Source organism: Pleuronectes platessa, chromosome 1 (genome assembly GCF_947347685.1).
Source record: "Pleuronectes platessa chromosome 1, fPlePla1.1, whole genome shotgun sequence".
Taxonomy (NCBI): Eukaryota; Metazoa; Chordata; class Actinopteri; order Pleuronectiformes; family Pleuronectidae; genus Pleuronectes; species Pleuronectes platessa.
The window spans coordinates 31,920,757-31,935,317 of NC_070626.1; the positions used below are offsets into that span (position 1 = coordinate 31,920,757).

Genomic DNA, 14,561 nt, shown 5'->3' on the forward strand with positions numbered 1-14,561 from the left:
CCAGAGCAAAACAAATCCACCTGTTCCTAATTCCACAGATTCATCTGGTGTAAGAGTCTCATGACGACACCTGCATTCAAACAGCTTCAGTGTGAATAGTGTGAGAGAGTAAACTGGCTGCCAATAGTGTAAACTATCTAGAGGTGGTGGGGGGGGGGGGGGGGGGGGGGGCAGTAGCAAAAGGTGTTTGAGGCAGAGGCTGAAAAGAGGACCTGCAGCACTGGGCCTTCTGAGGAACGTGATGTTTTCTGAACATTCCAGCATCTAAACCTTTTCAAGTAATAACACTAATTACAACTATCGACCCCGACACAGCTGCTCCGACCTTCACGTCTCTCCTGTAAAGACGCTGAACTTCATCACAGCAGGAGATGAACTGACCCGATGGAGTCTTTACGTTCACTGGTCTCTATTGTTAGGAAGTGGCTGCGTGGAAACCCGGTGTGACCTGCTGATGAAGATCAGTTGTTGATCTGGATCGACTTTCAGCTCTGAGCTCATTTCAATCATCTCTGACCTTGTGATTCTGAAAAGCAGTTTTTATCTCAAACACATGTTTTCAACAGAAACTTATTTTACATCTGGATTGTTCCTCTCATGACAGAGCTGGATGTTTTTGAGTCGATGATGGATGTTTATTTATTTTTCTGATCTGTGAGAGTTGAGGCTGATTTTTATTTAAATAACTTCAGTGATCATAAGGTTCATTCTCTGAGCAACTGAATATGAAACACACTTCTATTCCGTTTTGATCCTGGTTCTAGTTTATGCTTTTATTTTATTTTCTCAATAAAAGCACCGTCTTTCTCTGTACCTCAAAAAATCTTTGACGTGACCTGAGGCAGCTTCATGTTTGTATTAGTCTTATCTGTTAGGACAATTTATTATCATGGTCAGAGTTCAGAGACAAATGTATGAACGTTGTTTCTTCAAATCTTTGAAACATCTCTCTCTCTCTCTCTCTCTCTCTCTCTCTCTCTCTCTCTCTCTCTATCTGTCTGTCTGTCTGTCTGTCTCTCTCTTTTTCTCTCTCATTAAAGAAAAAACATGAACTGTCTCGTGTTCATGTTTTTTACACTTCAGAATTATGTCTTCAACAGAAATGACAGATTCACAGAAACACACACAACAGTACAGTTGTGTGTGTGTCTGTGAATCTGTCTTGTTTTCATCAAGATCCATGAATTATTCCCCTGAGAAACAAGTAAAATGTGAAAGAGATTTAACTGACCCCTGTTCCAGATCTGCTCCAAAAAGGAACAAGTTCTTTTCTGACTCAGACTTTGTCCCTCAAAAGTTATTTTTTGTGGAATCTAGTTTACAAACAAACAGACAGAGGTGAAAACACAACGTCCTTGATGGAGGAAATAAATATCAGGTCAGTTAGTGAAGAAAGATCTTAACGTTTAATGATCTGGAGCAAAGACACGTGATCAGAGCATTAAATAAGAACCCCCCCCACCCACCTCTAACCCTGTGGTCCCCGGCCCTGAGCCCTGGAGGCCCTCAGCAGGGATCCAACCAGCAGCCTCACAACACGAGGTGCTCAGACGCAGCTCAGTGACTTTAACTGATTCTCACGTTTTCTCTGTTTTCTTCAGTGGCCGCTGCAGAAACAGCCGATGTCGTGTTCACACATCCGGAGTTTATACGTGAACAGAAGCTGCAGGTGGATAAACTGCAGACTGAACCTTTAATACTGATGAAGAGCGTGAGATGAGAGGTAGTCCTGTGAGCGCCCCCTTTAGGCTGAGAGACGTCTGACAGCAAAGTGTCCATCAGTGAACATTTCAAACAGGAAAAGAAAGAAATCAGCGACAGACTGGGATAAAACAAACTTCTTTATTTTTATAATAATTCAGATTTTTTAATATATTTATATATATTTATATATGTAGAGGCTTATTTTACAATTGAGACTTTGACAAACATCAGTTTGTTAAAAAACAAACAAAAGTGCTTCCTTCTCCTCGCCGACAAATCGATTTCAAAAATCTTTCAACAAACGAGCAGATCAGCAAGAGGTCAAAGGTCATCTCAGAGGATCAGAAGGCACTCTGTGTGTGTGTGTGTGTGTGTAATGACACAACAGTGAAAAGAGGAAGAGACGCATTGCATAGAAACCCTTTTCACATTTTTGTTTGTTTTTTCTCAAACTGGTTGACACATAAATACACGTATGTAGAGCGATGCGTGTTTTTCTTTTCTTTTCAGATCAGTACCCAGGCATGTGTCAGAGACAACACTGTGCTTCATTTGACAAATAGTGCATAAGACAGAGCTGCTGTCCCCGTGTCCGTCCTCTGGAAACCACTCATCTCCACGTTCGTCGCAGAGAACGTCAAACATGGTCCAGACGTGTTCGGGGACACGTTGTTTCCATTGGACGACGACGACGAGGCAGGCACCACAGGTTCAATTCCAGTCTTTGTTTAATGTGTGTGTATGTGTGTGTGTCTGTGTGTGTATTTTACACTTTGGCATTAACGCACCACACTCAGTTATGATCTTTCATACAATTTAAAACCTTGTATCTCCACAATCCACAGCGCTCAGGGAACCAACAGAGGAGACCTGCCTTGTTTTCGAGGGTGAACATGGAGCATTTCTTTGTGTCATAGTGCAAAGGTCAAAGGTCAAAAATGCTTCTACTCCAACTGGTTTGAAAGCATGATAAAAACCAGCAGCCTGACGTGGACATACAAGGTTTTGACAGGTTGGGTGTGGAGACATGATCGTGCTTCACAGTCTCGACAAATACAAACTCTGCAGCTAAAACACTCAACAGCTGTGAAGGTTACAGGAATAACTTTATGAACATGAGTAAAACTTTGTGTCACGTGACGTCATCTCATTTGATATTGTCCATATCAGCTCCACACCAGCAGACAGGTCTCGTACCAGAGAGGAACATTAACATACATACACTTCAGCCTGGTATATAAAAGCATGTGCACTTTGCATTTTATAACTCTATAAAAGACAAATCCTAGTTTATCAGGAGACGATATGGAGATGGTAACTTGTATAAAACATCAAAATAATTAAAGAAACCATGCACAACAGGCTGATGCCCTACCTTAGCTGCTCTGATATGTGGGTTGTGTGTGTGGTGTCACACAGTCTGTACGGAAATAAGGCACAAAATCAACCAGTCCTCTGTTGTGTGGATCTGCAGGGAAACAAGCTTATTGGCTTTTGCACAAAAGTTTAAAAAAGGCACGTGAACACTGCGCAAGATTCAGTCCGGACAAGTCATTCAGTCTTTTACCGAGAGAACAGGTGGGACATATTCAGCCAATCAGATCATTTCACCTGCAGCCAAATAAATAATCACTTTAGATCAGGTGAAACAAGAGAATCTGCTTTTTGTTCTTGTTTTTGCGAATAAAGATCTGAAAATGTTTTGTTTATATCAGTAAAAAACCAAATGATTGTTCGGGACAGAAGTTTGATCAGGGATCACCTCAGCTGCCTCCGTCTGCTCAGCTCAGTCCGTCCTGCATGAGACCTGCAGAACCATCTGTGAGTAAATCCAGCAGTAAACCAGTCCAACCAGTCCACCTCCAGTCCGGGTCCAGTCTGGTTCTAGACCGGGTCAGTAGTCTCTCAGCTGCCCATGGGCTTGAAGGATCCGTCCGGCAGTTGTCTGAAGATGCCCCGTAACGTGTCCAGCTCCCGGGTCAGGTGCTCCACCCTCCGCCTCAGTCTGTCGTTGTCGGTGCTGAGCTCCACCACCTTGTGCTGCGTCTCGATGTTGCGGATCTTCGCCTTGTCCCTGCTTTTACGCACGGCCACGTTGTTGCGCTCCCGCCTCATCCGGTACTCCGGGCTGCTCTTGTCGACGTTCTTCTTGGACTTCCCTCCTCCTCCTCCCCGCTGCTCCAGCAGCTTCAGGCCGCCCTGCTGGTGCTGGTGCGGGTGGTGGTGCGGGCTCGGCACCGGGGTCGGCGGAGGAGTTGGGTGTCCCGGCTGGAGGTGCATGGTGGTTTGCGCGCAGTGAGCAATCTGGTACTGGAGGTGCGGCGGCTGCTGCTGCTGGGCATGCTGGGAGTACTGCTGGGAATGCGGGTGCGGGTGCGGGTGGTGGTAGGTGGGGGGCATGCCCGGGTTCAGGTCCTCGTCGTCCCGGGGCTCCTGCTTGATGGCCACCGGTCGGATGCGCGGCGGGTTGTGCTCGTACAGCGGCTCCAGCTTGGACTCCATGTAGTTGGACATGTAGAGCTGCTGGGGCCCCGGGCCGCACGGAGCCGACTCGTACTCTCCGCTCATCATCTTCAGCTTCTCCTGCCGGGAGCCGTGGTGGAACAGGTCGGCCAAGAAGTCGTCGTTGAAAGCCGACGGGTCGATGTACGCGCTCAGGTCGATGGAGGTTTCGTTGTCCCCGATCTCACCGCCGCAGTCTGCCGGGTCTCTGTAGCCGGAGGGGGGCTGCTGGCCGTGGGGCAGGCTGCTCATCTGGGGTCGGGGCGCGACCTCGTACAAGTTAGAGAGCTCCATGGAGAATCTAAACCCGGGCAGGCATGGCGTCGAGCTCCGGGAATCCAGTTTGCAGAAGGTCGGTGTGAGTCGGGTCCTCGGGTGCGAGGAGTTTATCAAGCGGGGAAGTGAAGACTGAAGCTCGGGCAGGTTTGATCTGAGCTCCGGAGCAAAGAGAAGAGAAGCTGCGGCTCCAGGTTCGATTCCTCTGCTCAGTGAAGTGTGAGCTGTCAAAGTGCGCTTATATAGAGAGGGAGGAGGGAGGGGCGGACACACACACACAATCTAAGAGACACACTATGAGACACACTCTGAGACACACTGAGACTCACACACACGCACCGAGACACACACGCACCGGGACACACACGCACCGAGACACACACACACACGCACACAAAATGAGACACGCTCACACACACGCACACACTGAGACACACACACACACGGAGACACACGCACACACACGCTCACTGACACACGCTCACTAACACGCAAACACTGTGAGACACACACACACTGAGACACACGCACACACTGAAACACACACACACTGAGACACACGCTCACTAACACACACACACACTGAGACACGCACACACTGAAACACACAGACACACTGAGACACACGCTAACACACACACACGCTGAGACACACGCCCACTAACACACACACAGTGACACACACGCACACACGCACACACTGAAACACACACACACACACTGACACACACTGCACGAAACGTTGTCGGCGGGTAAACCAGAATAATATGTTAATTACAGCCTGTGTTAATCCCGCTCCTGCGAACTCCGTTTAAAATCCCTTGGACTAAAATCATTTCACATATTATCGCAGACACGGGACGTGATGCACGCACGTTCGTCTCACACTCTGCTGCAGCACGACTCACTCTACACTTCGGCCCATTTCAACTACACAAAACTTCCACTGTGGCTTATGAAACAGCAAATTTATACCATTTATTCCTCGAACGTGTTCACTGACATGAGATGAATGAGAAGTTGTGTTACACAATAGTTGATCAACGGAATGCACAACAATTCATGTTAATTATACTGTAAATATAAACGTCCATCTCTAAAGGTAGATTTTCAAATGGAGTTTGGTTTTATCTCCTTCGTCACGTGCAGGTCAATGGATGATAAGTTCATCCCTCATCGTGTTTATATTTATTAATCCTGCACAGTTTATCAATAAGTACATACTAATGATTATTGAGTAGTTCTGATTATCTGCTATTTTCACATATGCAGTACAGTATAAAGTTCTGCTGTGATGTGTAACTGAACATGTGAGCTGCCGCCTGTGGGTGGGGTGGGGTGGGGGGGGGGGGGGGGGGGGGTGATGTGATGATGCATGAGCGCCCTCTGTCGACTGAGAACCAGAGCGGCTGATCCGTGGAAGTGCCCTGTCATGCTATTTTCTGACCCTCCCATTTTATCTAGGCTATCTTCATTTTACCACCACTATAAAATGCTTCAGGAAGTTTCTCTGCTTTTCAGAAGAAGTTTATTGAGGATGTTGGACAAGGATCATTTTTATTTACCTGGATTTTCAAGTTTAATGTTTGAAACTCAGAGAAGTCACTCAACTGGAAAAGATAAAGTTTTACAGGTGAAAAAGTGAAAAGGCTGTAAAAAAATGTTCCAGGTCCATCAACAGGTCATTGAGGTCAAAGAGATTCCAGTTCCCTGGTGAGTTGTAATGGCCATTAAAGAAGTTCCAGGAGTTCTTGATGGTTCCAATAGCCTTATAGAAAACTTCCAGAGTCACAGGAGCAGATCTATTAGTCCTTGAGGAGTTGTGAGGGGTCCTTTAAGGAGTTCATATTGACAACTGAGAAGGTTCAAGGACTCACTGAGGATGGTCTGTAGATTTTCCTGGAATTTGTTTGGATCGGGGAGGTGTGAGGGATCCTTTATCAGATCCCTGAGTCCTTGAGCAGGTTCAAGGGGTTCTGGAGGAGTTTAGTGATCCTTCAACTACGATGATGAAGGGATCCAGGATGTTACATTCATCCTTGAAGAGGTTCCAGGGATCTTTCAAGGCATTAAGGGTCCAGGGATCAGTGAGAAGATTCCAGGAGACCTCGAGGAGTTTCTTAGGGCGTATGGATTAATTTTTTAGTTTTTAGGGATCTTCAAGGGGCTCAAAGGGTCAATGAGGAAGTTCCAAGGATTTCAGGAGAAGATGTTTGAGATCCTTGAAAAGTGCTATGAACTATGGAGAGGTTCAAGTGATGACTGAGAAACTTCCGGGGATTCTTTAGGAAATTGAGGGGGTGTCTGAGGAGTTCCCTACTGTCCTTAAAGAGATTCCAGGAACCTTGAAAGTTTTCTTAAACTTTGAAAGAGTATTGAAGAGGTTCTGTCAGTACTTGAGAAGGTTCAAGTCAACATTGAGGAGGTTCCAGGCAAGAATTTCCTGCGTGCTCCTTGCAGAGGTTCCAGGATTTCTTGATAGAATCGTGGGGAAGTTTCGAACAATCCTTCAGGCAATTTAAGAATGTTCAAGGGATGTTCCTTTGGTCCGAAAGATTCTCTCTGGGTTTTATGGGGTTTAAGTAGGTTATTGAACTGAAGATTGATTTAGATCATTGAGAAAGAAAATTCAGGGAGTCTCTCAAGACGTTCCAGGAGGTTCTGCAGATAGTAAAACAGTCATTGAGAAGGTTCCAGGAATCACAGACGACATCACAGTCGTCCTGAAGGGAAATGAAGGTTTCTGAATCAGATGAAGAGTCGGACTCGCTGGATGAGCCGTGAAGGTTGAGTTTGTATCTTCAGCACACTCTGTGCCTCAGACTCAGACAGGGCGGGTCCCACAGGTTGACCTTTAACCCCCGCCTGGCTGCACAGTGTTTACAAACTGATCCCAGAGCAGATTCAAACGGTGACATTTAAAGACACAGTAACACACGAGGAGGAGAAACAGTTGTGATGTCACAGTGATGTCATCAGGGTTAGCGCAGACACAATCACATAAACTGGAGCTGTGTAGTTTGACAGACGTGGCTTTCCTGTTGCATTTTGGGAAATGTAGGATCCATTGTTTTGGAGCTTGTGCAGGACGACAGACTCAACCTTGCTGAAATGCTTGCACAAGCATGTCCATTAGTCGTTGGGGTCTGTGTGCGCACGCCAGCAGGTCGTAGCATGTATCGTGTTGCAGGTCTAAATATCCAGACTGCAAACAGGGCGCAGTGTCGACACCAGTGAGACATGAGAGTCAGAGCCGAGTCGACCTGAAGAGTCCTGCTAAGACAGGAGGAGTGAGACCTCTTCAAGTGGATGCAGACGTTTTACTGAACCAATCCAGTTGGAGAGGGAGTCGAGCAGAAGAAGAAACTATTGATTCAAGTTCAAATTCAAAGTTCAAAGTATCTCTATTGTCTCTTTCAGGACAAACATAAAACACTGAAACATTGGTGGACAACCGACAGAAACACCAGGACACATAGTTTACAGACTGGTCCAGACACTAACAAATCCAGTTACCAGTCAAATCTGTGCAAATAAGCAATTTGTGCAATTACCAATACAAAACTATTTATATCTCCATGTGATTTACCAGTAGGTCTACGTTAAGACCCTCACATCCCATCAGGCCTCAGAACGACTCAGGATCAACCAGGAGGAGCTGGAGAGTGATGATGGAGAGAAGAACATATGAACAGAAGTGATCTATCACCTGTGAGGTTCGGAGTTTAGCGTCAAACTGAGATCTGAATTAGAAGAATTTCTTCATGAGGACGAGCACAGTGAAGCTTTGAAGATCGACATGAAGACCAGAGCATGAGGGACGACAGGAAAGAGAGACAGAGCTGTTTCCAGAGGTGAGTGCACAGGGAGAGATTCAGGAGGAGGCCGAGGAGGAAATGAAATGAAAGCTTAACGGAGGAATCCTGAAAAGTGCTCAATGGTTGAGAGACAGAAGTTACATAAAAAGACCCAAGTGTGCTGTGACTCTCCTCCTCAGTCTGAAATGATGATGGTGGGAAGCTGTTGTATCATTAGCCAATTAATGTCCGTGGTTTGTGAACTACAAAGGTTTTTCAATATTATAATAAATATAATATAAGTCACTTTAACACAGTACCTCTGCTATCTTTGACCCATGTAAAACCTGCTGTTTGTGTCTGTTATTGCAGCTGTCGCCCTCTCTTAAGTTTCCCTTATCAACATTAACAGCACTGACACAATAGGTCAGTACAAAAGACAAGACTATAATTTTATGCAGAAATTTTGTTATTATCTGCATTTGCACAAATTGCTCAAACATTAAAAATAAAAGGCAATTATTGACACATTTTGAATCAAAATCAAGATTGTTTTTAATTTTTCAAGTTGTACTTGGTAACTTTGATTTGAAACTGGTGAGCCAGCCTGGTGAGTTTGCTTCAATATCAGTAAAATTTTACTTTATTTTAACAGGATATGCCAGCCTGGTTTAATATCGCCAGTTCAGTCTTTGTCACTTAACTGAATTCATATAAATAATGAAGAATAAATTTGGTTAAAAAGTAGTACGTCATTAGCTGTTTGTTGTGTACAGCTTTGTTTATCATTTGTCTAGTATGCACGGATTCTTTTAAACTATAGAAGTTCATAACTCATAAATTTTGAAGTTGAAGGATTAACAATAAGTCTGTTTTAAATGCTCTTATGGATCTTAGTGTATTTAACTATGAGTCCTTTGAGATCCTGTCATAAGGAAAACATTTAGGCATATGGATCTGATAGATGTGGAGCTTTTCTTGATTCATTTTGAGTCCAACCCCCCGAGAGCTAACAAAGTATCGAATAAACTTTCATAAACCAGAATCCGTCTCATTGAATAAATCACAAACAGCTTCAGCTGCTCTAAGACAACTGCCTCACACACGAGAGGCCACTTTGACAGCTGCCTCTAAACCGTATGGCAAGAGAGGCGGTGAGGTATCCGAGGCAGCCGGGTCTACAGGTAAACAGGTGGGATTATTGATGTAAACAGTGTAATCTCTGATTTGATGACGTGTTATTATTATTATTATAAACAGGTGGGATTGTTGATGAACTGATGACGTGTTATTGATGATGGGGTATCGATTATTGGTTTCACTCTTTTCTCAGATGAAGTCACTTCTCACTCTCACATTACATAAACAAAACCAGCATCCGTCTCCCATTGGTCCGGTCAGGTGTCACTCAAAGGCTGCATTGCATCACTCTGCCACACACTCGCCCGTGATTGGCCGCTCTGTCTAGTCGCTGCCGCCCCCTGGCCTCTGATTGGCTGAGCCCTGACATTGCCGTACAAGGTAAAAGAGATTTCGCAATCCACTGCTCTCCATGTTCCAAACAAAAACAGTGCGAGCTCCGCCACACGGATTCGAACTCCAACTTTACCCCCGAACTTCCTGCGCTTTGACGGATGGTTGACTCCACCGCGGCCCCGTGAAGGTAAGCGGCCGTTTAAAGTGTCCGCGGGTCGGCAGCAGGCGGCTAACAGAGGCGGAGGGGGGGTTAGCATCGGGAGCTAGCTAGCTGGCTAGCTGCCCGGCTCCGAAGCAACGCAGTGTGGACGAGGCTCGTTGTGTGTTCGAGTGGAAACGAGCCGCGTGTGTGTTTCAGACCGAAGAGTCGCAGTGTTCACGCTCATCTGTCAATCATCTGTCAGTCATCTGTCAATCATCGCTCGCCCGCTAAAAGTTCACTAAACTCTCCCGGAAACAGAACCTCGGCCGCGGCTCGGCTCGCTCGCCGTGCGCGGAGCTCACCGGGCTTTCATTTCAGTCGGACCGGGTTTAAAGCGACTCATCGGGCGGAGGTTTGTGCTGAGCCCCGCATGACGCCGGAGTTCCCCTCTCCGAGCACAAAGAGCAGCGGCGATGATGCAACAGCAGGCAACAGCCGGAGCTCCGCTGTTTCACCCGGAGCGATTTCCCCTGCGCACAGCTGACTGGCTGCATGGCAACGCGCCGACCAATCACAGCGCCGCTGCTAATTGGACGTGCGGAACAGAAAACACCAATTAGCTCGTCAGATGGGGAGGGGCTGGGGGGTGGGGGGGTTGAGTGATGGATCCAGGTCAGAGGAGAACCTGCAGAACTGACTGTGGGTTATTACTGGTTCTTACAGAACACCCACCTGGACAGGGTCTTAGTGCTGTAACCAGTGTGTCGTAAACCAGTCTACAGCAAAGTTCATAACGTTTCTGATCGTTAACGTTTCTGATTGGACGGTAAATGGTCTGTTTATCGATCTGCTCTGGTCTTGATCACCACTCGGAGAACAGTACAGAACAGTTTGTCATACACACATTCATACACACATTCATACACACACATTCATACAGGGCGTCTATGATTGATGACATCGACTGATCTGGAGATGAACCATTTTCCAGTTACAGTAGTTACAGTTGAGTGTCCTTCCACTTTTAAACGAGATGAAACAGAAGAACGTCAGTGAATCAAGTTTTATTATAATTAATAGAAGATGATCATTCGTTAGTGATGAAGTTTCTATTGACCAGATAGTGACAGGTGAACACCAGTGACCTCATGTTCATGTGAAACTAAACCTCTAAACCAACAGAGCTGATTGTTTGTGTATGAAAATCACAAAAAGTTCACAGATTGAAAACGCTGGGACTCAGAGCGCAGGTGTATCCACTGAGGACAATAACAAACTCAGAGAGAGAATTTGAATAGTGTGATTTATATTTATATATGTAGTTGAACTTGTTCCTCCCTTGTCCTCCAGGTTCTCGTGAGGTGAACAAACTGCTTCCTGTTTCTTCTCTCCACCTGAGGCGCCTGAGAGAGCGCCACCTGCAGGCAACACATCCAACGAGCCAGCCGTCGCAGGCCAAACCAACCACATCTGATCTGATCTGCCAACTCCTTAGCCGGAGGCGGTAAGGCCCCCCCCACCCAGCAAGATGAAGAAGCCCCATGCAGAAAAGGACAGCGATGAGTATCGCCAGCGCCGCGAACGCAACAACCTGGCCGTGAAGAAGAGCCGCATGCGCAGCAAGCAGAAGGCGATGGACACGCAGCAGCGCGTCAACGAGCTGAAGGAGGAGAACGAGCGGCTGGAGGCCAAGATCAAGCTGCTGAGCAAAGAGCTGAGCGTGCTCAAAGACCTCTTCCTGGAGCACGCCCACAACCTGGCCGACAACGTACACCCGCCGGCGGGCGGGGACGGCCCCAGCCCCGCCCCCAACAACACCTCCACCAATGGGCAGTGAGGGTCACAGGGATGTTTGATATCTGGAGCTTTTTTCTGGGAACTTTGGAAACATGGCCGCACGTCTTCTTCACTGCTTGTCTTTGTTAGAAATGAACTCACCCCCCCCCCCCCTTTGCCCTTTAACCACACACCTTCCAAAAAGTTGGTCTCTTACAATCCCTCTGGAAAAATATTTTCCAGCTGAAGAAGTGATGAGAAATAATGAGGAACAAACAGACCCATGAATATTTTAACATTAATTTATTGGACTCTTGACTAAAAGGCTTTTATTATGAAAGGCGGCAGCAGCTTGTGTTAATTGGACATTTTCTTCAATTAAAATGAATTGCTGGAAAGTTTGTTCAGTGACAGAAGAAGAAGCTGCTCCTCCACAACAGACAGTGTGTGGTGGAGGAACTAAACCGACTCTTTGTGTTATTGATCGATTGATTGTGAGAAGATGTGAACTCATATAAACGGAGACTTGGTCCAGTCAGAACTTGGTCCAGTCAGAACTCACCAGCAACCGAAGCACTTCCTTCCTGTGCTTCCTCTTCCTGGCGTCTCGTTTCCGAGCCGCCGGGCGGAGACGAGGACGCTGCTGGACGAGATGTTGGACAAACTCTCTGCTCGTCCTCAGCTGCAGGACGGAGATGATTTCAAATCTTAAATTCCTTTTTTTAGGTTGTATATTTTTTTCCTTTCTTTTTAGAAATGTCTCGTTAGAAATACCTAATGAGATTTTTAAGGTTCTTCACTACATGATGATATTTAAGGGACAATTCAGCTTTTTACAGTTTGTTCTTTTTACACTCGTATAAATTAAAAGAAAATGTTGATACTCGGCTCAGCTGACAGAAGAGGGTGAATGTGTAAAAACATAAAAACAGCAGAATTGTCCTTTATGAGCAGAACAGAGCAGGTGTGACTCTTGAGTGAGACGCAGGGTGTGTTTGATTTGAAAACCGGGGTCACCTGTCATGTGTGGAGCTCCTGCAGATGCATGTGTGTCTCCAGGGATGAAACCAAACAGAGCAGTGCATCCTGGGAAAACTGTCGTCACATTGAATATTGATTATTTACATCATCAAAGAATCAGCTGATTCTTTTCCTGATGGATCGTTTGCTTAGAGAGAGAAATGTTTAATCACATGATCAGTTCTGATGTTTGCTCTGAATCATCTCAACACAGATTATTGATCGTGTTGAATCTCAGACGAACGCTCGACTTCCTGTGGACGTCACATGTTGATCAATGGCTGGTGATACAGTCTGATTGGATCTGAATGGACCGAGTGGCTGCACTGGGTTTTGTCTCTGGTGAACACGTCAGGTGTGTTCAACAGGCCGACCCAGGCCGACCCCGCCCTGCTCGCCTGAGGGGGGTCCTGCTCCAGACGCCTGTGTGTGTTAACTGTGTGTGTTTAGTGTGCGTTTGTGGTGCTGGGCGGATCCAGACACCTCGAGCCGCAGCTTTAATTAAATCCAGGTTTAAACCGGGCCGGGTCGTTAATGAGGTCTGAGCAGATCCGAACAGGCCCCCCCACCGCCCCCGTCAGCACACCGCGAGGGGGGCGGGGCCACGGCGTGTTGTTATCGGACTTAATAATTATGTGAGCTTTGTGCGGGTGTGGAGTGTTTTCCCTGGGATTTGTCTGTCAGGAGCTTCACCTCCCTGCAGCAGGGTTGTTGTCTGAGCTCTGCTGCTCTAACGTTCCCACAGCGTTCCCTCGACCACGTGACCGCTCTGTTTTAAACGTGTTCCCTCACAGGGGGGGGGGGGGTCCGGCTGCAGGGTCTCACTCTTTCATTTCCATCATCAGTTTCTTGAGTTTGCTTCTAAAGTCAAACCTGCGGCAGATCAATCAGAAAATATTGATATTTAATATTTTCAGTTCAGGGTGTCACACGATGCCACCTCTGACTTGCTGATGCCATCAGAGAAATCCTGTTAAATTCAGTGAGATTAATATTATATTAATAAAGTTATTTAAAAAAAAAAAGATATATATAAAAATGACCAAAACAAGAAAAGAAAATGTAAATGTTCCTGTTTTTACAGCTGAACTGTGAAAGTGACACAAACCCGATGTTTATTGTGTGACATGTTTTAACGTAGTTGAAAGTTCACAAAGATTTTAAACATTTGAATAAATGTTGAAGTGCGTCTGACGTCAGCTGATCTGTTTGTGATCGGACACGTTGTGGGAACGTTTCCTCACGAAGCTCCGTCTTCTTTCTGTCGTTAGAGTTTTCTACTTTTCTTCTGAACAGCAGCATGTTTCTAGAGAAGTCTCTGCATGGGGGGGGGGGGGGGCAGATGAATCATCTGAATGGACATTGGATTTGATTCAATAGGAACAGATCAGATCTGTTGTGTTCAGGTCTGAATGTTGCTGGGCAGCATTTCTGTCACTCAGCGTTTTTTGTATCACGAGCAGCGAAAATTAAAACTGATGAAAAATTAAACCACGTGTTTTTTGTTTTTATTTAAAATGTTATTTCAAATTTTTATCAAGATTCATGAAGTATCAGTGAAAAACAGAGAGATAAGAAAATGAGATCTGCAACTTTAACGGAATCTGATTCTAAAGTGAATGAGCTCCTTCAAACATCCTCCATCAAGTTTACTAATCAGCATGTTGACTGAAAACGTTTTCCAACAGAACTTCTTGTGGTTGTGTATCTGTGTTGTGTAGTTGAGTGTTAAACTAATGTACCCACTGAGAATGTTGTTTTTTAAATGTGTAGTTCAGACTTTAACAGTTTCAGAGGATTTGGCTTCTTTACGTTGGTTCTGTTTTTACTCAGATATGTTGTTAAAAATGAACTTGTGTAAAAAATGA

At 45.7% G+C, this 14,561-nt stretch overlaps 2 protein-coding genes and 1 long non-coding RNA gene across 3 annotated transcripts; 2 read left to right on the forward strand and 1 right to left on the reverse strand.

Annotated features, from left to right (window-relative positions):
- Positions 1-1,823: 1,823 nt before the first annotated feature.
- Positions 1,824-4,717, reverse strand: cebpa (CCAAT enhancer binding protein alpha). The gene has a single exon (XM_053428245.1). It carries the CDS (start codon positions 4,498-4,500, stop codon positions 3,610-3,612), a length of 891 nt encoding a protein of 296 aa, XP_053284220.1. The 5' UTR covers positions 4,501-4,717; the 3' UTR covers positions 1,824-3,609.
- Positions 4,718-5,957: 1,240 nt separating this feature from the next.
- On the forward strand, positions 5,958-9,787 carry LOC128445650 (uncharacterized). Its single transcript, XR_008339484.1, has 4 exons — positions 5,958-6,195; positions 8,075-8,336; positions 8,652-8,705; positions 9,613-9,787. It is a non-coding gene; the product is annotated as an uncharacterized LOC128445650 (long non-coding RNA).
- A 1-nt stretch (position 9,788) lies between these two features.
- cebpg (CCAAT enhancer binding protein gamma) lies at positions 9,789-14,184 on the forward strand. The gene is made up of 2 exons (XM_053428272.1): positions 9,789-9,942; positions 11,248-14,184. The coding sequence occupies exon 2, from the start codon at positions 11,426-11,428 to the stop codon at positions 11,732-11,734; it is 309 nt and encodes a 102-aa protein (XP_053284247.1). The 5' UTR covers positions 9,789-9,942; positions 11,248-11,425; the 3' UTR covers positions 11,735-14,184.
- The last annotated feature ends 377 nt before the right edge of the window (positions 14,185-14,561 follow it).

Bases quoted from the DNA above. Each gene is read 5' to 3' on its own strand.
- cebpa (XM_053428245.1), bottom strand. From the start codon at position 4,500: ATGGAGCTCTCTAACTTGTACGAGGTCGCGCCCCGACCCCAGATGAGC.
- cebpg (XM_053428272.1), top strand. From the start codon at position 11,426: ATGAAGAAGCCCCATGCAGAAAAGGACAGCGATGAGTATCGCCAGCGC.